This window comes from Diabrotica virgifera, chromosome 3 (assembly GCF_917563875.1).
Source record: "Diabrotica virgifera virgifera chromosome 3, PGI_DIABVI_V3a".
NCBI lineage: Eukaryota > Metazoa > Arthropoda > Insecta > Coleoptera > Chrysomelidae > Diabrotica > Diabrotica virgifera.
This window is the reverse complement of record NC_065445.1, coordinates 171,074,632-171,102,141: the sequence shown is the minus strand read 5'-3', so window position 1 is coordinate 171,102,141 and position 27,510 is coordinate 171,074,632. Positions and strand designations below refer to the sequence as shown.

Here is a 27,510-nt window from a genome sequence, read left to right as displayed (position 1 = left end):
ATGAACATATTCACTGCCAAATAACTCGAAAAGTATTGACTTAGTGAAAAAACTCTATAGAACAAAAGTTACTTAAAATTATCCAGTTTATCCATTTCCTGACTTTCTTTGGACGAATATTTTTTCACCCACAAGAGGGGGTGAAAACCACCCCCAGAGCAAAAGCACATATCGGCACAATATACTTTTTTTCTTTGACTTGTTGGCTATGTGTATGCCAAGTTTCATGTCAATCCAAGCGGTTCTTTAAAATTTAGAGGTTTTGCAATATTTTACCGTTAAAGAACGGACTATATTGAAATTCATTTCATTTGTATTTTTGACACTATTTTAAGTAAACTAATAGGTAGAGCAGCCGACATAATTGCCTCAAGAACTGAACTAGACACTTGGGCAAAAGTTAAAGATAGTCTAATAGTTACTTTTTCGGACCAAAGATCAACTGATTGTTTAGTCCAGGACATTATTTCAATGAAACCAGAAAGAAATGAATCTCCCCAAAATTTCGGTTTGCGGATTCAAAACGCACGTAGCCTCCTATGTTCTAAAATAAATCTTTCAGATGACCCATTAAATGTGAAACTTTTAAAAATCGAACAATATGAAGACCTTTGTCTCAAAACCTTCATAAATGGATTAAATTATCATATGCAATTAGTCGTAAGACTTAAGAACCCAGACTCAATTGAACAAGGTATTCGCCAAAGAAGAAGAAAATTTCCTAAATTACGAAAATCGAAATAATAATTCTAGACATTCTAATTTTAACAATACTCGTTCTAATAATAATACTCCAAGAAATTTAAATAATAATTTTCCAAACAGAAATAATTTTTTTAGCTATAATTACCAAAATCGTCCTTTTTATAATTCAAATTTTCAGCCTAGATACAATGATAGTAATTTTCAAAATCGCCGTAATTTTTCTAATAATGGTTTTAATCCACCTAATAGACAATTTTCTAGACCATTTTCTAACGTATTTCGAAATCAGCCTTTTAGTCAAACCCAAAATAACCGAAACAGTATACAGCCAGAGCCAATGGATACATCTTCCAATAATTTTAGTTTAAGAAGTAATTTCAGAAACGATCGCCGTAATCGCCGTCCAACACAACAAAATAATTTATATAATCATGATGTAAGAAACGCAAATACAAGAAACTATAGTAATGTAAGAAATTATGAAATGAATAGAAAGAACAATAATCATATTAGGCGCAGAATAATAGTGAACATTTTCAAGAAATAGCCTAAACAAGTACAGTAACATAAATTTTACTGCAATTAAAGAATATTATAAACTACCAAAAATAATTATTCCCGAAATAAATGCTACTTTTTTAATTGACACAGGTTCAGAACAAAGTTTTTCGACCAGATTTATCAAAAGAGATCTTTTTTCACAATATACAGTTCCCGAACAATTTTCTGTGCAAACTGCACATAATATTCATTTCACAATGAAACTATGACAATTCCAATATTCCCTTGTTTTAAAAATCCTGGATTTCACAAATTTTATCTTTTTGATTTTCTCCCAATTTTGATGGCTTGCTAGGATGTAACTTTTTATCCCAAGTCTATGCTACATTAGATTTTCAGAATTTTATACTTAAGACTCCAATTGTCAAACTTCCAATATTTTTTGTATCCCAAGATCCAAAGAAACAGAAATATTTCAAACCAGTCAAATAACTATTCCACCCAGAACGTCTCAAAAAGTAAAAATTCCAGTTAATAGAAGATCTGGTACAGCAATTATTCTAAATAACAAGATCCCAGTATGCTAAGATCCAAAGAAACAGAAATATTTCAAACCCAGTCAAATAACTATTCCACCCAGAACGTCTCAAAAAGTAAAAATTTCAGTTAATAGAAGATCTGGTACAGCAATTATTCTAAATCACATGAACATTGGAGATGCAGAAATTCCCACATGTTTAATAAATAATAATAATCACTGCGCTTATCTATGATAAATAATTTAGCAGAAACCCCAACGAAAATACAATTTATAGAAGCTTTTGGTGTCGAATATATACAAGAAGAAAATTTAAATAATTCTCTTATCATATAGAAGAGATGGATATTGATAAAAATGGACTAGATTATATAAAAAAGGAAAATTTAAAGAAACTAAGACTTATGTAGACTATTACCACTGCAGTGAAGAAGAATATGAAGCAATAAATAAATTATTTTATGAATATAGAGATATTCTTTATAGAAGGAACGCCACTGAGTTTTACGAATAAAATAAAACAAAATATAATTAATAAAGGATACGTCAGTATATACAAGAAATTATAGATACCCAGAAGTATATAAAAAAGAAGTCAGTAGACAAATAAATGATATGTTAAGAAACGGAATTATACAAAGATTTTAACTCTCCCTTCAATTCACTGATATGGGTGATAGGAAAGAAAATGGAGGCAAGTAATCAGAAAAAATATAGAATAGTAGTAGACTATAGGAAACTAAATGAAAATACAGTAGAAAATAAATTTCCCTTGCCACTTATAGATAACATGCTTGATGGACTAGGAAGAGCCCAATATTTTTCTACTTTAGACTTAGCAAATGGATTTCATCAAATAGAAATGGAACCAGCGGATATACCAAAAACAGCATTTTCAACAGAAACAGGATATTATGAATTTTTACGTATGCCATTTGGATTGAAAAATGCCCCAGCTACTTTCCAAAAAGTCAAGAAAAATATTTTAAGAGGATTTCAAAATGAAATATGTTACGTATATGTAGACCAGTGATTCCTAACCGGGGGAAGATCGCCCCCTTGGGGGCGATATGAGATTTTCAGGGGGGCGATAGAGCGAAGGGGGCGATATGGGGGACAATAGAGAAAAGGGGGCGATAAGGTGTGCGATTAGCATCTGGGAAAAGAGAAATGGGTAATAGAGAAGAAAAAACAATACTTTCGATCGGATATCCATAGGATAATAAAAAGTAATTAAATGTACACCAATGCAGGTAATAATAACACAAACATCTCGTCTAGTAACAGAGGGCTATGAATCATGATACAATTTAATTCTATAGGTAAGTAATACACTATAATTAATTTTGACTCACCGGAGGGACCGCAGACGTTCGGAAACAATTAGCGTCTCTTTGCAAAGACAATGACGTCGACTTTGCAAAGTAACAAGACACTTACTCAACACACACACTACACATTACTCCCCTGACTTAGTGATAAGTTATACAATTACGTGGCTAAAGGTTCTAGTTCTAAACCAAAGCCAGAATCAGAGAAAAGAAAAAAAAATTAATTTTGCATTTTCCATTTATCGAGCTTTCGTATTGGGCGAACATCCGCACAAAAGAGAAAGGGATAGAAGTGGGATAAGAATGATGAGAGTAGGTACCGACCCTGCCGATCTGACTTCAACAAAAAGTGTACGGCCAAAATTGTGGTCGTTTTGTCATCTATCTATCTTTTGCCCTTCATTTGTCCAAAGTTGAACGTAGGCCTCCCCCTTATTTTTCCACTCTTCTTCGTTCAGTGCTAATCCTGTCCATCTAGTCCCAGCGTATCTTTTTGGGTCATTCGACCATCTCATCTGTGGTCTGCCCTTTCCTCTTTTACGGTCCCAAGGTCTTCAGTGGATTGTCGCTTCATTCCATCTTCCGTCTTTTTGTCTGTTGTTTTATCATGTTTTTAACTAGAGAGTAGCTGCATGTTTGTTTAGATATTTCACTTTGGTTTTATTTCTAATCCATGTATTTTTAGTTTTGTCACTTATCTTGATACCCAGCATCTTTCTTTCCATTGCCTTTTGAGTATTGGCCATTCTTTCCATATTTTTCTTCGTGAAGGTCCATGTCTGTGCTTCATATGTAAATATTGGTCTTGTCATAGATAAGGTAAATAAAATTAAAGCAAAACCAAAGAATGATGGAATATTTCGTACACTCTGACACTCTGTAAAGAAAATGATGAGCTATTTAATACATTGCTACTACAGTACTACATACGGAAGTCCGCTGGCTTTCGAAAGGGAATTGTTTACGGCGGTTCTGCAGTCTCATGGATACTATTATCGAATTTCTGATAACTACTGACCCCACACTGAGTACAGCACTACAAGAGAAGCGAAATGACATCGCTTAACTATCAGATATTTCTGAAAAATTAAATGGAACGAAACTGGAATTACAAAGGAAGAACATAAATATGGCCAAAGCGAAGGGAGCAGTCGGAGCATTCATTGACAAACTATCTATTTTTGAAGAAAATATACAGAGAGTAGGTCTGACCAAATTCCCCAGAAATCATCAGGTGGTTATTCTGATAATCTTCAAACATATTGCCTCCACCTTGGAGGGGATTTGAGGTATATAGCTATTAACCAACATTGAGCCAGACATAAAGAATTTATGTGAGTATTGCCAGGCCCAAGGGAGAAATTAACAATTATTACTAACCATGTTCACCAACACGTGGACAAAATGCAAGAGGCACAAGATCGAAATAGAGGGAAAATTATGAGAGAGATCTATGTCCAGCAGTGGACAAGCGAAGATTGAATGATGACTTACCATGTATCATTTTACGAAATGTAAAAATAAATCAATATTGTACTGAATAATTTTTTGTTTCAATTTAATTGGGGAGGGGGGCGATTATAGTATTCACAACCGGTGAAACCTGTCTAAGGGGGCGATCATGGGAAAAAGGTTGGGAACCACTGATTTAGACGATATAATACTTTTTTCCTCATCTTTGCAAGAACATATAAAAATATTAAAGTTAATTTTTGAACGACTAAGGCAGTCAAATTTAAAGATACAAATAGACAAATCAGAATTTTTAAAATCAGAAGTCGCATATTTAGGACATATTATAACAAAAAACGGTGTACTACCAAACCCAGATAAAGTAAAAGCAGTCAAGAATTTTCCTATACCCACTACTCAAAAAGAAATAAAGTCTTTCCTAGGCTTAGCAGGATATTATAGACGTTTTATTCAAAATTTTGCAAAAATAGCAAAACCTTTAACTATATGTCTTAAGAAAAATGCCAAAGTTATTCACTCTCCAGAATTTATTCAGTCATTTAAGCATCTCAAAGACGTTTTAATTAATGCTCCAATACTAAGATACACAGATTTTTCTAAACCATTTATTTTGACCACAGACGCTCCAAATGTTGCCTTAGGTGCAATTATTTCGCAGGGTACAGTACCAAAAGACCTACCCGTAGCTTATGCATCACGAACCCTAAATCAAACTGGGCAAAAATATTCAACAATTAAAAAAGAACTTTTAGCCATTGTATGGGAATGTTAAACATATTGCCTCCACCTTGGAGGGGATTTGAGGTATATAGCTATTAACCAACATTGAGCCAGACATAAAGAATTTATGTGAGTATTGCCAGGCCCAAGGGAGAAATTAACAATTATTACTAACCATGTTCACCAACACGTGGACAAAATGCAAGAGGCACAAGATCGAAATAGAGGGAAAATTATGAGAGAGATCTATGTCCAGCAGTGGACAAGCGAAGATTGAATGATGACTTACCATGTATCATTTTACGAAATGTAAAAATAAATCAATATTGTACTGAATAATTTTTTGTTTCAATTTAATTGGGGAGGGGGGCGATTATAGTATTCACAACCGGTGAAACCTGTCTAAGGGGGCGATCATGGGAAAAAGGTTGGGAACCACTGATTTAGACGATATAATACTTTTTTCCTCATCTTTGCAAGAACATATAAAAATATTAAAGTTAATTTTTGAACGACTAAGGCAGTCAAATTTAAAGATACAAATAGACAAATCAGAATTTTTAAAATCAGAAGTCGCATATTTAGGACATATTATAACAAAAAACGGTGTACTACCAAACCCAGATAAAATAAAAGCAGTCAAGAATTTTCCTATACCCACTACTCAAAAAGAAATAAAGTCTTTCCTAGGCTTAGCAGGATATTATAGACGTTTTATTCAAAATTTTGCAAAAATAGCAAAACCTTTAACTATATGTCTTAAGAAAAATGCCAAAGTTATTCACTCTCCAGAATTTATTCAGTCATTTAAGCATCTCAAAGACGTTTTAATTAATGCTCCAATACTAAGATACACAGATTTTTCTAAACCATTTATTTTGACCACAGACGCTCCAAATGTTGCCTTAGGTGCAATTATTTCGCAGGGTACAGTACCAAAAGACCTACCCGTAGCTTATGCATCACGAACCCTAAATCAAACTGGGCAAAAATATTCAACAATTAAAAAAGAACTTTTAGCCATTGTATGGGAATGTTAAACATTTAGACCTTATTTTTATGGTAGAAAATTTGAAATATTATGTGACCACCGACCTTAAACTTGGTTATTTAATTTAAAAGAACCCATCTCAAAATTATTAAGATGGAGATTAAAATTAGAAGAATTTAACTATACTATTAAATATAAACCCGAAATAGTTATTTTGCTAACAAGTGCAGAAAGTCATTCTTTTCCGCACGCGACTGCAGTTTGCCGAACGACGCGAAGCGGGAGTTCGGCAAGCAGTCGAGTGCGGAAAAGAGACTTTCTGCAAGAGTTAGGAACAATATTTTTTCTAAGAGTCTTTAAAAAATTACCATATCTTAATCAATTAATTTAATTAATATGAAAATACATACACAAATTAATTCTTTGACAAGGTTGTCAAAACCAAACTTTCAATATAATTAGTTAGCATGACGACGATCTTGGTTTCCATGACGATGATTCAAAACGACTGTTATTGTCTACCGATTTGACTTTCGAATATTATGTCAAAATAATTTTATTTCATCGAATTGTCGCGTTAATTTCATTAAAACAGGAACACAATAAGATATATTTGAAATAATTTATTAAATAATATCTAAATATTAGTTTATTGCATGTATTGTAATTACTTTAACGCCATATTAACATATCTAAATTAACACGCGTGCGGAAAAGTAAAAACCGCTTGCGGAAAAGTAACACGCGTGCGGAAAAGTAACACGCGTGCGGAAAAGTGAAACTTTCTAAACTAAAATGCGTGCGCGGAAGTAGATATTTGCGCGCTCGCAGAAAAAAATAATATTGCTGATCCTTTAAGTCAAATAAATTTAAACGCACTTGAAACAGAATCAGATGTATTAAACAACGCAGGAGATATTGATCTTGATATTGAAGAATTTTTAGCTGAAATAATTAATCCTGACTTTGATGTCGACGAAAGTGTCTTAAATGAAACCTTGCAAACGCTTGATAATAATGAGCCTATTCAAAACCCACAAGTAGATGAAACAGCAAACAGCTTACAAAATACGAATCAAATCGAAGACAATGATAATTCTTAAAGTACAGAAACTCCCATAGTGCAGAATCTTCGCAAAACAATTTCTCGATGTTAGATGAAATAATAAACAATAAAACATATCAACTTTTAATAAAAAGAAGTCCTTATCCCGCATATTTAAAACGAGACGTAGAGAAATTTGAAAATAATAATATCATTTATGCAACTACATGAGCAGACACAGAGATAGTAACGCAATTTTTAAAAAGAAAATGTATACAAAAACACATTATACGTGTACTTTTTATCTCAAGAATTACGACCTATATTTCAGGCAGTATGGAGAAAATACTTTACCAAATTAAAATTTATAGAGTGTACCAAATTAGTTAATAATGTTTTACTGGAAAAAAGAATACAATTAATTAAATATAAACACGAAGTGAAAACTAATCACGGAGGAATCGAAGAAACCTTAAAAGCCCTAAAATTAAATTATTATTGAAAATCAGTGAGAAAAGACATAGCAAAATATATTGATGAATGTGAAATATGCCAGAGAACAAAGTATAACAGAAATCCAAATAAAGAACCACTAGTCCTAACTAATACTCATTCAAAGCCGTTAATACACATAAATACTTATAAAGTTGGAAATGATAGATTTTTGACAATCATAGATAAATTTTCAAAATATGGCCAAGCCTTACCATATTTTCGCACAGCGATATCAGCGTGTCAACCAGGGCCGGACTTGCTCCTAAAAAAGACGCCAACCCAAATCCTAAAAAAGGCGCCAACCTAATCTCTAAACAAAGGCGCTAGACCCCCCTTCTTTACATCAAACTTTTTTCAAATCCTAGCGCCATGTAAAGTAAATAAGTAAATATTACTTGTGATTTTTTTTTTTAAATTTAATTTTCATTTAAATCCATAAAGTAATTTCCTATTTTTGTTGGTAATAGTAAATTATATTAAGATACCCTAAAAACATAGCTTCAGTTTCCCAGCATCCCTTTAACTCCGTTACATTTTTTGGTGCTCTCTGGAGACTCCAAACATATTTTTGAAAAGTTTGAGTAATTTTTCAACCCCTTCTACAGAGGAATTTACTGGTTCAAAAACATTTAACAAAAATCATTATTGGTGTTCAATAGAAGTCACTTTTTGAAATTTTTCAAATTTTTAGAGCACTATGAAACTCTTTATAATAGAAGAGTAAACCTCGATAAAAAATCCGCCACCACACGGTGTCAGACGATCCTTGCCTGAGTGGCGAATGATCAGGAAAAACCGAAATTGGTTGTATGTACAGTAGATACATACAGACCAGGAGATATACCTCCAACTTAATTATATAATCACAATTACAAGGTAGAATCAGAAAAAAGAGAACCGGTGAAATCGTCAGAATATTTTTATGGTCCCTGTAGAGCAAGGGGTGACGGAAATGGAAAGGGACAAGACAATACTGGCAATTATTTCTAAATTGAGTGAAGACATAGAGACACTGGAGACTAGAGAGGCGTCCCTAAGAGTATAGAGGAAGATACAGAGGTAGGAACCTCAAGAAGCTCCTGGAAGTCGTCTTTATGGGTATGGACCTAAACCTCGAATTGGCATGGAAAGAACAGGCCGAGCGTCTAAAGAAGACAATCGTGGCCCGCACGGAGGGAAACGTAATAGAGAACGTCCGGGACTGTCAGGACCAGGGGGACATATTTGATATAGACAGGGATATCACAAAGGAAGAAATGCTAAGACAGGTTCGAAGGTATACCGGCAGCAGAAAATCTCACACATCAAACCTACGTTCGGAGAGAAGTAATAGATCCTTTCTGGACATATCGCTGGTTTCAACGTCACTTCTAAATACGGTCATAATTTGGACTGTTTTTGAAGAAGAATCGCTCAGTTTACATAAGTATGTGAGTTTTGAACTAACGAGCAAAAGGAAGAGACGAGAAGATGGGGATATCGATCTAAATAGGTTTTTAAATGAGGAGGTTTTTTAGAAGGATGCATTCGGCTTGATTTGTCTGAGATGCGAGGATGTGAGTAACATAAACCATGCTATTTTCGAGCTATGTGTGTTAAATTTTGTTGTATAGTCGGCTCTGAAATTCGCTAGAAAATTTAAACCGAATATAACAAAATTCAGTTTGGCAACATTGTGTGAATACCAAGTCCTCTGATATTAACAAAACCGTAATTTAGTCCAGACAAATTAATATATTTTTTTACCAACAAATATGAGACATTTTAAACAAATAGCGTTTCAAAAATGATGTGTATAATAATTTTGTATTCGGTTTCGCTAATGAAATCGGGAAATGAAATTTTTGTCCTTAAAAGTGGAAAAAAAGTTAAATTTCTCTTGTTTAATAATTTACTCTTTAATAATTTTAACTGTACTAATATGCAAGTTGACTACTAATGATTAATGGGATGTTACAATATCGGCAAGCTCTTATTTTTAAAGGCGGCGTATCGAATTTCTTAAACATTTATACCAAACATTGAAATGGCCACTTTTTGCACATTCTGACGAAGTTGCGTTTCTACTATGCCCACTGGCTTCATTGTGTAGGATTGTAGGGCGCACCAATCCTATATGTATAATGTAGTTTATGGAGCGTAGAAGACTGCACTCAGATTTTAGGCCAATTGTGAGATGTAACACTCTTATATTGTAATAGAAAGAGCGGATATTGATACTACGAAAGGCGCCTGAATCGTAAAATTGGTCTTCGAGGGCGCCGCGCGTCGCATCTAAGCTATTTGATTATGTATTATCTAATACCTGATACAAGGTTACAAGTTGTATTTAGTTGTTCCCACTGGCTTCATTACTTCGGATTCTAGGGCACAAAAATCCTATATTTATAATGTAGTTATGAAGCGCAAAGAACTACACATATCTATTATAGGCCAATTGTGGGGTGTAACACTGTTTGTATCAAGTATCAGATAATCAAATGGCTTAGATTCGACGCGCAGCTCCCTCGAAGAATATTTTTATAAGTAGGTAATATAAACAGCGGAAATTGATACCTACGAAAGGCGCCCATCACGTAAAAATTATCTTCGAGGGTGCTGCGCGTCGTATCTAAGCTATTTATTACAATAGAAACAGCGGATATTGATACTTACAAAAGGCGGCAGAATCTAAAAATGATCTTTAAGGGCGCTGCGCGCCGTATCTAAGTTATTTATTATAACAGAAACAGCGGAAATTGATACCGACGAAAGCGCCCAAATCGTACGAATGGTCTTCGAGGGCGCCTATGTATTATAATAAAAACAGCGAATATTGATACATACGAAAGGCGCCCGAATCGTAAAAATGGTCCTCGAGGGCGTCGCGCGTCGTATCTGTGCTATTTGATTATCTGATACCTGATACAAGTTATATTTTGTTGTACCCACTGGCTTTATTATGTAGGTTTCTGTAGCAGTTTCTGTTTCTTCATTAAGTAAAAACAGTTTTTAGGGAAATTTTGCCGCATAATCTTTGTGTAAAGATTAAAAAAAAATTTCAGCGTTTATTTTTTTTAATGGATATATACTAACGGAGGCAAAAGGCGCACCGGCCCGCGGGCCGGTGGGCCGGCGGCCCAGTCCGGGCCTGGTGTCATCAATTAGTACGTTTCTTTTCATTTCTCGGTATTCCAAAACAAATAGTTGCCGACTGTGGCGGAGTGAATAATTAATATCAGGACATAGAGATAGTAACGATCCTATGAGACTAATTCCCACGCAAGCTTATACCCAATATGTAAATGCACCCAAAAATAATACAGAAGCCCTTTATACAGCAGTACAGGAACAAAGTCAACGACAAAAAGAAAGAATAACTGATAAAATATATAAAAATAAAAAATCAAAAGATCCACCTTTAGGATCCAAAGTCTATAGAAAGACAGGAACTCGTAAAGGAAAATTAAGTAGAAAATTTAATGGACCTTATAATATATTAACCAAGATACTGGGAAACGGAAAAATTGAAATTGAAAATCCAAAGAATAAAAAGAAGATAATAGTACATATAAACGAAACTAATGTAATGCCTACAATTTCAGATACATCATCGGAATCTTCGGAGCGTACAACTTCAGCTTCGCCGGAACCAATCCAATCAACTTCCATGATTTAACTTCATACCCAGGACTTTTACCTTTTAACCTTCGGATGACCAAGCGGGGGAAATTGTGACCCCAGCGTATGTTTTTCTTTAATAAATTCAAAAGTATTTTCAATTTTTAACTCATTATTTTTTATTTGACTTTAATATCATTCTAGATATCCTCATATTTTGAAATAAAAAAAATTCCCGATATTTTACGAATAAAAAATATATTCTGAAGTTGATGTTTAGTAAAATAAGGTCTATTATGTGTAATTCCAAGTAGTTTTACGCTAATGACGTCGACTTTGCAAAGTAATAAGACACTTCCTCAACATACACACTACACATGACACTAATTTACTCATGTTGTGACTGGCTGAATGACATAAAGTCCATGCCATAAATAAAAAATTAAAAAAAAACTGCATTTTTTGTTAATTGTCATTTTTGACATTTTTGACCTGGGGTCATTTTCCCCCCCTTAGTCATCCGTGTAACAAAAAAGGTTGGTCATCGGAAGGTTAAGCTAGGTACATCTAAAAGTATTTCGACCCATTAAGTCCTTTATAAAAATTTACAAAATATAACAAATGTTCTATCCCAATTTTCCTTATTGAAAAGTCAAGAAAAACAATTAGATATACATTAGTTTCAAAAATCAGACAAATTATCATCCAGAATTTGAAAATACTTTTATACCTTTGCTTTCGATGCAAAACAGAATAGAAAATCTGATTTATCAAATTAATCTTAACTTGGCAGTAAGTACCATAACAAATTATTTAGTTCGGCTAATGGATTAAGTCCACAGTCAAGAAATCCGATAGCACACACACATAACAAATTAACTTGGCAGTATCTGCTATAACTAATGTAAAATAATTAATTTTATGGCTATTGAAATACTTGGGAAAACGTCAGGAAAGAAGTTTGGGGATAAAGAGACTTCATCATCATCATCATCATCCAACCAATTTACGTCCACTGCTGGACATAGGTCTCCCCCAATTGTTTCCACACTTCATGGTTTTGTGCTGATTTTTGCCAGTTTTTACTAATCCGCCTGATATCATCTGTCCATCGTGTAGGCGGCCTTCCTCTACTTCGTTTATCTTCTCTTGGTCTCCACTCCATCAGCCTTCGTGCCCATCTTGAATCTTTCAGCCTGGCGACGTGTCCTGTCCAGTTCCATTTGAGCCTGGTGATACGTTCTACAACATCTGCGATACCGGTTGTTTGTCTGAGATCTTCATTTCTTATTTTATCCCGTAGAGTTACGCCCAGCATGGATCTTTCCATGCGCCTTTGAGCAACCCGCATTTTCGACGCTGTTGCCTTGGTTAGAGTCAGTGTCTCTGCTCCATATGTCATTACCGGTAGCACACATTGGTCAAACACTTGTCTTTTTAAACCGATCGGTATACTGCTCCTAAATATGTCTCTCAGAGCTCCGTAGGCTGCCCAAGCAAGAGCTAATCTTCTTTTTATTTCGCATGTTTGGTTATCTCTGCCAATTCTAATTTCATGACCCAAGTAAATGTACTTTTCCACTAGTTCTACTTCTTATTCGCGTATAATCAGCTGTCCGCTAGGAATCAGATTAGTCATAAATTTAGTTTTAGAAAAGTTCATTTTCAGGCCTATTTTCCAGCAGATAGCGTCTAACTCATTTAGCATTTTCTTTACTTCTCCTAGGTCATCAGTTATAAGGACTGTGTCATCTGCAAAACGAAGATGATTTAACTTTTCTCCATCTATTTTGATCCCTTTATTGTCCCAGTTGAGCATCTTAAAGGCATATTCCAGAACAGTTATGAATAGTTTTGGCGAGAGTGTGTCGCCTTGTCTTACGCCGCGTTCTATGCTTATTTGTTTGGTTTTATCATGTAACTTAACACTCATTGTTGCCTCTTTATAAATATTATAGATGAGTGTACTGTAACGAGATAAATAAAGAGACTTGGTGGTGGTCAAATGAAGAACAAAGAAAAATAAAAGAGAAGGGAAAATTATATAACAAGTGGCAAGAAACCAGATCGGACATAGATCTTCAAAACTATATGGTCGCCAAAAAGGAAACGAAAGTAGCAGTAGCAAAAGCTAAAGCAGAAGCGTATTCAAACCTATACGATCAACTTGATGCCAGGGAAGGCGAAGCAAAGATATATAAAATAGCCAAACAGAGAGCAAAGAAAGCAAGAGATTTTAATCAGATTAGATGTATCCGAGATGAAAATAATAAAATACTAATTCACGAAAAGGATATCAAAAAGAGATGGAGAAAGTATTTTGACAGTTTATTAAATGAAGAATTTGACAGACAGCTTGTGGAGTTAACGGAGACAGTAACAGCAATGGTTACCACAATAACAAACGAGAAAGTGGCTCAAGCGCTTCAAAAAATAAAGAAAGGGAAAGCAGTCGGACCAGATGACATTCCTGGGGAAGTATGGAGAGCATTGGGAGAGACAGGAATAAGTTGGCTAGCACGTCTATTTAATAGAATTGTGGAAGTTGGAGAGATGACAGACGAATGGACAAGCAGTATATTAGTACCTGTCTACAAAAACAAGGGAGACATACAACATTGTACAAACTACAGGTATGGTGGTACTCCACCCTCAGAAACATGCTAGGTTAGTTGGGGTAGTTACCCCCTATGATAGGGGTTGATGAAGTAAACACTACTCGCTGTATACGTATTTATTTACCAACTATAAGTATAACAGTAAAGAGTTGGTGTGCTTACGCTATAACCATCTGAACGAATGATAATTGGTAACAGATCGAATTAGAATTCGTTCGGATGGTTATAGCGTAAGAGCATCAACTCTTTACTGTTATACTTAGAGTTGGTAAATAAATACGTATACAGCGAGTAGTGTTTACTTCATCAACCCCTATCATAGGGGGTAACTACACCAACTAACCTAGGATGTTCCTGAGGGTGGAGTACCACCATACAGGGCTATAAAACTACTTAGCAATACCTTGAAAATATTGGAGAGAGTAATTGATAGACGGATGCGTGAAGAAACCGAAATATCCGATAATCAATTTGGCTTTATGCAGGGCAGGTCAACAACAGATGCAATTTTCATTGTAAGGCAACTGATGGAAAAATACAGGGATAAAGAGACCAACGCTCATATGGTATTCATTGATCTTGAGAAAGCATATGATAGAGTTCCTCGAGAGATTCTGTGGTGGGCACTCAATAAGAAAGGAGTCCCTGGCGAATATGTAAAAATTGTGAGAGATATGTATGAGGGAGTAACGACTAGCGTTAGGACAAGCGTGGGAGATACTGATAAATTTCAGGTGAAAGTAGGATTGCATCAAGGCTCGATCCTTAGTCCTTATTAAATTAATTTTATTCTCATTAGTTTGGGACCAGATAACAGCGAAACTACAGGGTAGCATTCCATGGTGCCCAGGGTATGCTGATGATGTAGTGTTAATAGGAAATAGTGAAAGAGACTTAGAACAAAAACTGGAACAGTGGGGACAAGCTTTGGAGGAAAAAGGTTTAATATTGTAGGACAGAAACAGAGTATTTGGAATTTTCATTTAAAGATGGAGTTACTACAAATAAAATGGTATCTTTGGATGGTGAAATGATTGTGAAAAGCAATAGTTTTAAGTACCTAGGATCGGTATTACAGAGTAATGGAGAAATAGATGGAGATGCATGCAGTAGAATTAGGGCTGGATGGATGAAGTGGAAAGAAGCGAGTGGTGTGTTGTCTGACAGAAAAGTTCCAATGAAGCTGAAGGTAAAATTCTATAAAACAGCCATAAGGCCGGCTATGATGTACGGAACTGAATGTTGGCAGTGAAAAAAAAGAGGAACAGCGAATGCATGTGGCGGAAATGAGAATGCTTAGATGGATGAGTGGAGTGACATAGAAGGATAAAATTAGAAATGAGTAAATTAGGGGAAGTCTAGGTGTGGCACCAATTGATGCCAAAATGAGAAAGCATAGGTTAATATGGTTTGGTCATGTTCAACGTCGAGACGTTAATCACCCAATACGAAGAATAGCTGAAGTGCAGATTCCTGGAATGATTAGGAGAGGAAGACTAAAGAGGACCTAGGGGGAGGCGATAAGGCAGGACATGTTGGTAAAGGGGATTAACATTGATATGACCCAAGATAGAATTGTGTGGAGAAATGCAATTAGGGAAGCCGACCCCGCATAGGGATAAGGCAAAGAGAATGATGATGAATAAATTTTACTATTAAAACAATACATTTAGCTAAAGAAAAAAATAAGAAACTCAATAAAAAAAGGTTTGAAGGTTTTACCTAATCAAAAACCAAAATAAAGGTTTGAACTTTAAACGTCGTTTTCTCAGTTTGAGGTCTGATGTAGATACCCCCTTTGCTCTTAGTAGGGCAGATCTAGTCTCAAGCTTAAGATTTCTCAAATATAAATATTTGATCTGTTACATTTTTAATTAATCTATCAAGTTATAGGAGGCAGCTATTTCTTGAACTATTTACGTTGATGGAATCAACTAAAAAAAGAAACATTAAACTTACCTGAACACATTTCTTAAACTTTGGCTGCTACCGATTTTAAATATCAAGACAAATACATAAAACTCTCTGGCATCTACCAATTTGGTGTATGAAGATTAGAAAACTATTTTCGGTCATAAAATTCTAATGAAGTAATCGGAATTACGATAATAAGAAAACTATGATTATTTAACTTTATACAAATATATATTTACTACTATCAACAACATTTTTTTTCAAATAGGAAAGGTTAGAAAAACATTTCGCTAGAAACATATTTTTGTTGTACAAGATATCTAAAGCTAAGAGTTAAACTTTTCTATTATAACTAATAATTTTCTAATATAACTTTTTATTTAAAATAATTACGTTCTACAAATAAAATAGAACTAGGCAAAATAGTACAGGTTGTGAGGATGCCCCGTAAAAGAAACGTTTCTGATTCGTTTTCTTTGCGGATTCCTGTTCAAAAATGTCACCTTTAAACTAATATGCTATCTGACCTATTTGTTTGTAAAAAATGGTATCTTGCGATGTTTTTGGACAGAAATAATTTAAACAATTTTTTAAACAAATTCAAAAATTCACCTGTTTTTGCTCCAAAAAACTTTTTTTATGCTTTTGGATCATTGTAAACAAAAAGTGTCTCGTATTACTTATTTCAAATGTAATCATAAAACCATATATCGTACCTCCGCTCAAATAGTGTCACGACTTAAAAAAAACGGTTTTATTGCATCAACAGTTTAATACTACAAAAGAGTTTAATAGTTTAAGAATTTGTCGTTAGATGATACTACAGTCGAAAAAATAAAAGAATACCCATGAACAATCACATCAATCACTTATTTTGTATTTGCTGTCTTTTTCTATAAATAACAAACGTTTGTAATGGAAAAAGATAGCAAATACAAAATAAGTGATTGATGTGATCGTTCATGGGTATTATTTCATTTTTCCGACTGTAGAGTCATTATATGATTAACTAAAATCAACAGTGCATCTAACATAAACAGTGTCACATATCGACTTGCGCAAGGCCTTTGACCATCTAAGATGAGTATAAAGCGTCGTGCGTCGAGTATATGTGATAACTTTAATCAAAACAATCTACGTATGTGCTCAAGAAAAGAGACACGTTTATCACTTATTTATATTTCTTGTTGCAGTATTTTTTGTTTAATGTTGTTCATTTTATTTAAATTTAAATCATTAAAAAATATGTCTGCTAACCAGATGATAATCATGATATACAGGGTGTCCAGAAACTCTACCGACAAACGAAGACAGGAGATTTCTTAGGTACATTTAAGATAATTTAACCCAATTCACTTAGTCCGAAAATGCTTCTTAAGGGAGCTAGAGCTCTTTGAAGATGGCGTCTTGTAATTAGTTTTTCTTAAATACCTCCAGAACGCTTCTATTTAGAAAAACAAAAATTGGTACGCGTATTTATCTTCAAGATATAAATCTAATCCATACATTGCAAATTTCTAGTACCGATCATAGGCGTCCATTTTGGGTAGGTCAACAGTTATTTTATAGCATAACTTTTTTGTCTTGAATTTTCGAGCATTTTTGACAATAAATTATTAAATTATGAGGTATTCGAGTACTAAAAGTTACTCTTACTTTATGTTGGTAAAATACTTCGTTTTTTGCTGAAAAGTTCTTTCAATTTTTTTTTCAAATTCCAAAAACGAAAAACATTCAAATCGATTTTTATAGAAAACGGTGCATCCTACCGACTTAAAGCAAGAGTACCTTTTAGTACTAGAATACCTCACAATTTAATAGTCCGGTGTCAAAAATGCATAAAAGTTAAGGACAAAAAAGTTATACGATAAAATACCCGTTGCTCTACCCAAAACGGACTCCTATGACCGGTACTAGAATTTTGCAATCGATGGAATCGATTCATCTCTGAAAAGTAAATAGGCATACCAATTTTCGTTTTTCTATATAGAAGCCTTCTGGAGGTATTTAAGAAAAACTAATTTCATGACGCCATTTTCAAAGAGCTCTAGCTCCCTTCAGAAGCATTTTCGAACTAGGTGAATTGGGTTAAATTGTCTTAAAATTATCTGAGGAATCTCCTGTCTTCGTTTGTCGGTAGAGTTTCTGGACACCCTGTATATATTCTGTACTGCAAGAGCCACTTTTGATAAATAATATTTCGTAAATATCTCGTTATTTTATCTGTATAGTGTCACAACTCAAATTTTTTTTTTAATATTTTCAGCAGAATTAATTCACTATTTTGTAGAGCTTAAAAATCTTTTGTAACTGAATAAAACAGTTATTATACAAACTTTAATAGTTTTAAACCCGGAAAAGTTCTAGCACATACTTTACACGTCGTTTTCTCGATACTTCGATTTTTTGACTTATGACACTGTTTGAGCAGAGGTACGATATTTTGATGTCACAATGACAACTAGTGTGCTAGTTTCACTTAATATACGGAATGCACTGAGGATAATCTGAATTATATCGAAAACGTTCTGTTTTACTCCATTTTGACAACTTTTTAAAAAGTTTTAATACATGTTTATGCCATTATACCAATTGCAGTTTTTACTTTTATGTAAGTTTTATAAATATGTTATTCGCTCCGAGTGTTAACAAAGTGTCAAAGCAAAACCGACCGACCTGCTCATGGTGGCGGTTGCTTGAATCTTTATAAGGACGCTTTATTGTACATATTATGTTTAAATGGGACAATTTAAAAAAATGCCATATCACGTTATTTGTTGTGTTGTTCACTGTAAAAATACATGGAAAACTAGTGACGTGAAATACTTTTATTTTCCTCGTTCCCAAAAAAAATTAGATCAAAGAATAAAGTTAATTAACGCTGTTATAAGGATTTAAGGATGAAGTGAGGTTAACTTTTTCTATATATACAAAGGATGTGGCAATATACACATGATATAAATAATATTATTTACGTTCCTATAAGTTTTTTACATATTACATACACTTTTTAGCTCTGATAAATCCGAATTGACTTCAAAAAGTACAGATACGGTATGTCCTATATAACCTCACTATCGCAAATTATGTCAATAAATCTTTTTTCTACAACCACTATTCAAAGTGCACTTTTCTGCACGGTTTTATGTTAGCAAACTTGATATTTTCTCACAGTATAAGATATTTGACATTAATGTGCAGAAAAGTTACGTTTCTGTGCCGCAAAGTGACGTTTCTGTGCCGCAAAGTTCTTTTCTGCACAGTTGACTACCTCATTCTGAGTAACGTTATATTCTGTTTACATCCGTGGACTACCGCATTCTGAGTAACGTTATATTCTGTTTACATCCGTGGTTAAACTTTAAACAAATATATAACCTATAAGACAAATATTATATTTAACTATAGCATAGAAACTAAATTATGGATGTTACAACTGTTTTATTTTACAATTTTATTCTTATTAAACATTTTATAATTATCAAATAACCAATAAGGATTTAGCAACCTGTGCAAGAGACGTCGAATGAAGTAGGTTTTGTGTAAATCCGGGACTGCATAAATATAATGTCAATAATGTGTAATAATTGTTTAAATTTAAACAAATTAAGGCAGTGCATTAATTTTTTAACTGATTTCTGTGCAATTTATTTAGGTATAAGGAATTTAAATTGATTAGTAGGTATTAATTAAATACAGTTTAAAATTTATCACATAGGTACCTATTATAATTAATCGTCGTTTGGAAATTGTGATTTTTATTTTTAGGAAAAACTGTGCTTGTAGAAAAAGTATAGTGTGAAACACGTGCAGAAAGATAATTTCTCACTCGTTTGAATTGCGGCACTCGCTTGCGCTCGTACCGCAACTTTTCAAACTCGTGAGAAATTAGTATCTTTCTGCACTTGTTGCTCAATATAATATTTTCTACGAGCTTGCAAAAATGTCTACTTTCGCGCACTCGTTTTAGTTTAGAAAGTTTTACTTTTCCGCGCGCGTGTTAATTTAGATATGTTAATATGGCCTTAAAGTAATTATAATACATGCAATAAACTAATATTTAGATATTATTTACTAATTTATTTCAAATATATCTTATTGTGCAGTGTTCATGTTTTAATGAAATTAACGCGAGAATTCGATGAAATATAATAATTTTGACAGAATATTCTCAACTCAAATCAGTAGACAATAACAGTGGTTTTGAATCGTCGTCATGGAAACCAAGATCGTCGTCATGCTAACCAATTATGCTGAAAGTTTGGTTTTGACAACCTTGTCTAAGAATTAGTTTGTGTCATAGATAGTGTGACCAACTCCAATTCAGTCGAATCCGGGACAATGCTGAAAAAAATACCTAAAATCCGGGACTTTTGAATGAAAATCGGGCCATTTGTTATTTTTTTAAATATAGGACCCTAATATCATCATTTTATTGGTTATTTAACATTTTTATGTTGACAATGATATTTTTGATGGGCTTAATCATATGATACGCCCAAACACCTTCCCGAGCTGCTTTCTTTAAATCAATGCTCGATAAAGCTGTTGGCTTGAAAAATTGAGTCAATTTTTTGCTGTTGGACGCGGAGCAGATACCTCTTTGGTGTTTTTCACTTTTGATGTGACTTAGTATATCCGCTCTACCACTGTGGGCGATCGAAAATTCCGATCCACAAGTATCACACTTCATGTCACTGTTAGAGTTATTTTTTTTTCAAAAATAGAAATTCTTCTTCCAATATTTTATTGAAAGTGCAATATCGTTTTCTGTGTTTACTTTCTTGTGTTGGTTCCATATTCATATTAACAGTAATAATATGTTGGAATGAAAAAGTCAGGTCAAAAACAATAATTCCGAGATGGTCACTAATCGATTTTCGGATTCAAACTGATTACTGTACTGACAATAAAATAAATGTTTAGATAAAAAAATCATATTGCAACGCAGCAGATTTGAACTTGGCTCAAAGCATGCAACGGTTTGGAAATTAATCATATTTCGCGAACGAACTCGAGAGGTTTATCTACTTAAAGTGGTTGAAAAAACCGAAAAAAAAAAAGATGCATCAGCAATCATTACATTACATCGTTCGATGCGGCATGCGTGCCTAGGCATGATTCATTGTGACATGAATTATTATTGTTTTTGAATGGTCTTTTCGGAAGACGATAATTAAAACACGCAAATAAAAAAAATTCCACAGTTTTCGTTTTCTTTCATAGAACTATTAAAATTTATACCACGATTTTTTTTTTCGTCTCAACAATTTAATTTGATGTAAATTCTTAGAATAAAAACGAAAATATAGATTTTTACCAAAAAGTTGAAAATTCGGATGACCCGGAAGCCTTGTCCGGGACGGCGGAACACAACTTCGTAATTCGGGCCATGTCCCGGATTTTTCGGGCTAGTTGGTCACACTAGTCATAGAGGTATATATTAACATAGAGTGAGCCTACCTTCCGCGCTTCCTGACGACAAGATCTCATGGACTGGTTTGCGGCATCTCTTTCTAACTCATTGTATCGAGAAACTAAGATGACGTTAAGTGTGAGTATAGGTACGGAAGGGGAGGACAACTGTCGCAGCTTTACTATGCGTAAGAGTGAAACAGCACTAATCCAAATAAAAAAATTGTGTCGTCACTAAGCTCTGAATGACACTCTCTCTATTTATAAAATCCAAACAGGTCCTAAAACCTTTTTACATGGACAGTTATAATCATAAACTTTATATAACAAATATAACTAATATATACAGTCATTAGCACAACTAATGATAGGCAGATATAGAAGACTTTAACACAAAAACAGCTAGACTAATGATATCTATTATCCATCTACTAGTTTAAAGTGCTCTTGCACTATACGTCTATAGCAACTTACTGACATTGTAAAATCAATGTTTTTTACTAAATTTATATTGTTCGCTAGTTTCAACATGGCCTCTAGAGGAGAGCAAACAGATGTTCTTATTTTTCCAAACAACAACTGATATCTCGTTGCTTTTCGAGGAACATTAAATGATATCCGCATTCGTAAATCAATTGTACCTGAAATATTATTAATTATTTTATATAAAATCATTGCCATTAACAATTTGCGCCTACTAGTCAAAGACAAAACTTCAAATTCTTCCCTTAGCATGGTTGATCTTATGGTTCCATAATCAGGCCATCGATGATGTTTTTTGAAATACAAATAACGAAGAAACTTATTCTGAACTTTTTCTAGTGCCTCTAAATGTACTTGAGGTTGTTGTCCCCAAATAATGGAACCAAATTCTAAAATTGGTCTAACTAAAGTATTATATAATATTTTTATACCCTTAATACTAGTAAAATCGCAAGTTTGTCGACATATAAAACCCAGCATACGGTTCGCTCGTTTTGCAGCTTTACCAATATGTGTAGCAAATGACAGTTGATTATTATAAATCAAACTTAAATCCTTGACCTCACTGGTCCTTTTTAAAACATTCAGTCCTATTAAATAATCAAATACTATTGGTTCTCTTTTACGGGTAATAGACATAACGTAGCACTTATTTATATTGAATTTGATCTTATTATTGTCACCCCATAATAAAATGTTCTCAATATCCCTTTGAATCATTACGCAATCCCTAACAGTCTGAATTATTTTGAATAACTTAAAATCATCTGCAAATAATAAGTAATCTGAATACTGGATGACGTTTGCTAAATCATTTATAAACATTAAGAACAAAAGTGGTCCAAGATTAGACCCTTGTGGTACTCCCGAGTTAGCCTTAAATTTACCAGAAGTATTTCCATTGTGTTTTACAACAAAACTCCTATTCTGCAAATAACTTTTAAATAACTTTATTAGATTATCAGATAAGCCACAATTACATAACTTTCTTAAAAGAACATCGTGTTTTACTTTATCAAAGGCTTTTTCGAAATCCGTATACACTACATCCAATTGCAATTGTTTTTCTAACGCATTGTTTGCAGCCTCGGTAAATGAAATAAAACTTGTGTTTATCGAGCGACCCGAGATAAAACCATGTTGATGATCATTAATACTATTTTTGACGTGATTATATACATGAGCATGCAATATTTGTTCGAAAATTTTTGATGGAGCACACATAATAGCGACTCCTCTATAATTTTCAATATCTCTTTTGTTACCCGCCTTAAATATTGGAGTAATTGAAGATAGTTTCCATTTTTCTGGAAATTTTGAATAAGTTATTATTAGATTAAAAATATGTAATAATGGTAACTTTAACCACTCTTGGCATGCCTTTAAAATATACGGGGGGATGCCATCTATACCGGCAGCTTTCTTTGGTTTCAGCTTTTTGACTGCATTATCATAATCTACGCTTGTTATTGATGGTAAATTCAAAACATTGTTATTACTAATAATATTTGTAAAATTAGTGTTATAGCTGGAAATGTCGTAGAATAAACAGATTCAAAATATTTCGCAAACTCATTAGCAGTATCACTCTGATTTATTTCTTTACCCCCAAAATAAAATATTTCGGTTTGATTAGACTTAGAATTCTTATTATTAATGAAATTCTAGAAATTGTTAAACTCATTTTCTATATTTTCCTCAATTTGCCGTATATATTTCCTGTGCTCTATGTTAATTAATGATTTCAGTTTTTTTCTGGTCTCTATAAATTGATTGTTAAAATAAATTGAAACATGTCTTAACTTTCTAAAATTATTTTTTTGTTTGAGCAACTTTTTGATATCAGGCGTAAACCATTTCGGAAAATTAGAATAATTCTTGTAAATATTATATTGTGGTACAGATCCTTCAAATATATTAAGTACTTTTGAGTAAAAGATATCTAGAGCTTTATCTACCTCTATTTCCTCTGTTACAGCTTCCCACGTCATATTTCTCATCAAATCACACATCAAATCAAAATTTGCTTTTTTAAAATTAAATCTATTACCAACTAACTTATCTGTTTGTCTAAAACTTGATACTGTAAATGAAAGTTGAATTTCCAGAGATGGATGTAATCTATCTTTCTTTACTAACGGTAACTGCTCTTGACATACCTTACAACTATTTATATTATCTGCAGATGCTACTACTTGATCTAAAGTTATGCCCTGCCAGTTTTTTACATTGTTATAAAGCAAAAATAAATTAAAATTTAAAAACTCAATCATACTTTTAAACTTAGCACTTCCATTAGTAAAATCTAGATTTCCGGTTCCTTTAATTTCTGCAATATTGAAGTCGCCAAAAATAAACGTGTTATTAATATCAGTAATATGTGTTTGTAACAATTCGAAGCAATTCGCATAGTCATGTAATTTACAATCTGGTGGAATATACACTCCAATTAATTTTATACTTAATTTGTTATTAATTTTTAAATCCGCAACCAAAATTTCAAAAGATGAACAATGTTGTGTTACTTTTAAAATCTTATGCTCCTTTTTTATTACCATTAATACTCCTCCTCCCTTAGTTTTGCCAGAAATCTCCTGGTTTCTGTCAGATCTCAATAAGTTAAATACATTTATATCAATTAGTTATCCATCAACCATATCCTCCCGAAGCCATGTTTCTACAGCTACTACTACATCATAATTACCTTCCAAGCAATTTTTATAGAATTCCGCAGTTTTCGTGTTCAGTCCCCTACAATTCTGAAAGTTTATGTGAATCCCTGTCATGAATTGAGTTGTCCCCTGATATCAAATCCTAATCATATTATATTTATTATTTAATATATATTTTTTTACACCTATTTTATTTCTACTATACCGTAGTAAATTATTTTCATACATTTTTGACAAACCAAATAACTTAAAACAATAATTGAAATAATTTAAAACATCCAGTTTTTCTATAAGTAACTCATTAACAACATCAATATTTTTATCCTCTTATACACTACAAACCAAAATCAACGAATTTAAGTTCCAAATTAATATATCTAAATTACTATCAACAAAAACTTATCAGTCAGTAATATACACATTACAGAAACTTTGAGTATAAAGTAGCCCACAGTCCGGTCCTGATAGCAAGCAAATCTTACAGCTTTATATCACTCCTGACAAATTTATAAATTCAAGTAGTTAAAAGTTGAAATATAATTTAATTTTTACATTGTTTGCAAGATAAAGTTTAAATGTGACAGTGTGTTAAAAAACCAACGATTCTGTGAGTACAAAATTGCATTATTTATATCTAACCATAAAATCAGAAGTTAAAAGGCAATATTTTATCGATTTCAATCCAAATTATCGATTATCGACAACAACTTTTTGCTGATTCAAGTAATTAGGCTGCCGTCTAATTTTGTTAAGAGGCCAGGTCCGGCTTCAGATCCGCTGTTCCAATGCATGTAAATTTTCAACGGGACGATGGCTGAACCGGAATTAGCTACTACTTCACGAAATACACCGACTACGTCACATATCTCTTACTCTCATGCATTAAACAGTTTTAAACATCCTTCAAAAGACCAAGGTATCATACTTTCAACCATACAAGGAATACAAGTTTTCGAATATGTAAAAGCTGTTGGATCAATAGTACAGCCCAAAAACGTTATTTGGGCATCCAGAATCGCAAACAACCGCATCTGCATCTACCTCTCGTCTAAATATATAGTTGACCAATTTCTTAGCTCCCACAAACATGTAATTATTGACGGCAACCAAATTGAAGTAAGAAGATTAATAACTCCTGCCCAGAGATTAATCATATCAAGTGTATGTCCTACTATACCTAATAGCATAATTGAAGACCATCTAAAAACTATGGGAATAAAATCCGTCTCCAACATGACGTTTCTACGAGTAGGCATGCAAGACCCGGAATATAGCCACGTGCTTAGCTTTAGAAGGCAAATCTTCATAAGTCCTTTAGAAAATGCATCGATTCCTGACTCATTCCTAATTTCATTCGACAATACATCATATAGATTATACATTTCCATAGACGGTTTAAACTGCTCCAGATGCAAGACGGTCGGACATCAAGATTCTGACTGTCCTTCTTTATCATCATTAAGTAGTCCAATTAATCAAACGGAAACTGACCATCAAGTGAACGTACTCAACTCTGCCAATAAAGAATATAGCCAGCCAGAAGAACAACCACGGAAAGAACACGAAGAAGGTACCCAGACATTAAAGGAACCGAAACTTAACATCACAAAAAATCACGAATTAACATCAGCAACAAACGACCAAACCACTTCCATACAAACAAACAAAGAACTACAGATTTCGTCACAACCACAAATATCCCAAGATTCAGTAATTGAAAGCGATAGAAAAATCTCTGAAGCTATTCATGTTACTAAAAGACAAATTTCCACTTCTCCCGAAATCCTTGAAAATGACCTACCTCCTCCCACTACTGAAAAACAAAAAAATAAAAAGCCTAAAACTCAAGATTCTATTCCAGATATTCTCAATGAAATTAAAGAAAAAATTGAAAATAGAATCCCTTCCTTCACACTTTCATTTCATGAAATATGTGATTTTCTGTCAAATTCCCTTCACTCAAAACATCCTGAACTTATTGCTAAAAATTATTCAAATGAAAGCGATGAAATCAAAGAAATTCTAAACTTTATATATTCTCAAACACAAAATAAAAGTTTAAAAAACAATATTACCAGATTGAAGAAGAAACTACTTCTAAGCAGTCTTTCTTCTACTGACGAAACTGACTACGAATCAAGTTCTCAAGTAAATAGTTAAAATGGCCAATAATACATTCATATTACAGTGGAACCTCAATGGTTATTTTACCCATATAGAATCCATCAAGCTTCTTATAAACGATTATCTTCCTTTAGTCATATGCATAGAAGAAACCCATTTCAAACATCAAAATGTAACATTAAAAAATTATGTTCCTTTTCTAAGAAACCGAGTTACAGATCATTCAAGCGGCGGAACAGCAATTTTCGTAAGGGATGACATAGAGTCAACCGAAATACAACTGCAAACAAACCTGGAAATAGTTGCAGTGTCAGTCACCCACAAAATGAAAATCAATATTTGCAACGTATACTTACCTCATCCTACTGATTTAGATATAACTGAACTAAGCAATGTTTTAAACCAAATTCCACACCCAAAAATAATATTAGGCGATTTTAACTGTCACAACAGTACCTGGGGAAGTAACAAAACCGACAAATGTGGTAATCTCTTAAACAATCTCATCGACAATTTAAATTTAGTGTTACTGAACACTGGTAAATCTACTAGGTTCAATTCATACAATGGTACATTTTCAGCTATAGATCTCTCTTTATGCAGTCCGTCGCTAGCTACTTTATTATACTGGGACACATTGGGGTATTTATATGATAGTGATCATTTCCCTATCACAATAAACATAGATACTAATGATATATTGACTTTTCCAATTCACCAAACATGGAAAATAAAGTCAGCTGACTGGGATTTGTATCGAACACTTATAGAAGGACAAACAAACAACTTTAATTTAACCAATACCGCAAACGAAAATCTGGAACTATTTAATAATATTATTATTTCTGCAGCAACAATCGCAGTGGGAAAAACAAAATCAAGTAA

At 33.4% G+C, this 27,510-nt stretch overlaps 1 protein-coding gene across 4 annotated transcripts in view; it reads right to left on the bottom strand.

Moving 5' to 3' along the window:
• The window catches only part of LOC114336201 (scavenger receptor class B member 1), a 424,275-nt gene that overhangs the window by 145,567 nt on the left and 251,198 nt on the right, over positions 1–27,510 (bottom strand). Inside the window, exon 1 of one of the 4 annotated variants that reach the window (XM_050645645.1) lies at positions 15,977–16,138. The exons of the other annotated variants lie outside the window; for them this stretch is intronic. Coding sequence (XP_050501602.1) covers positions 15,977–15,986 — 10 coding nt within the window. The 5' untranslated portion in view covers positions 15,987–16,138. Of the gene's footprint in view, positions 1–15,976; positions 16,139–27,510 lie in introns of those variants that run through there. 4 annotated transcript variants of the gene reach the window in all.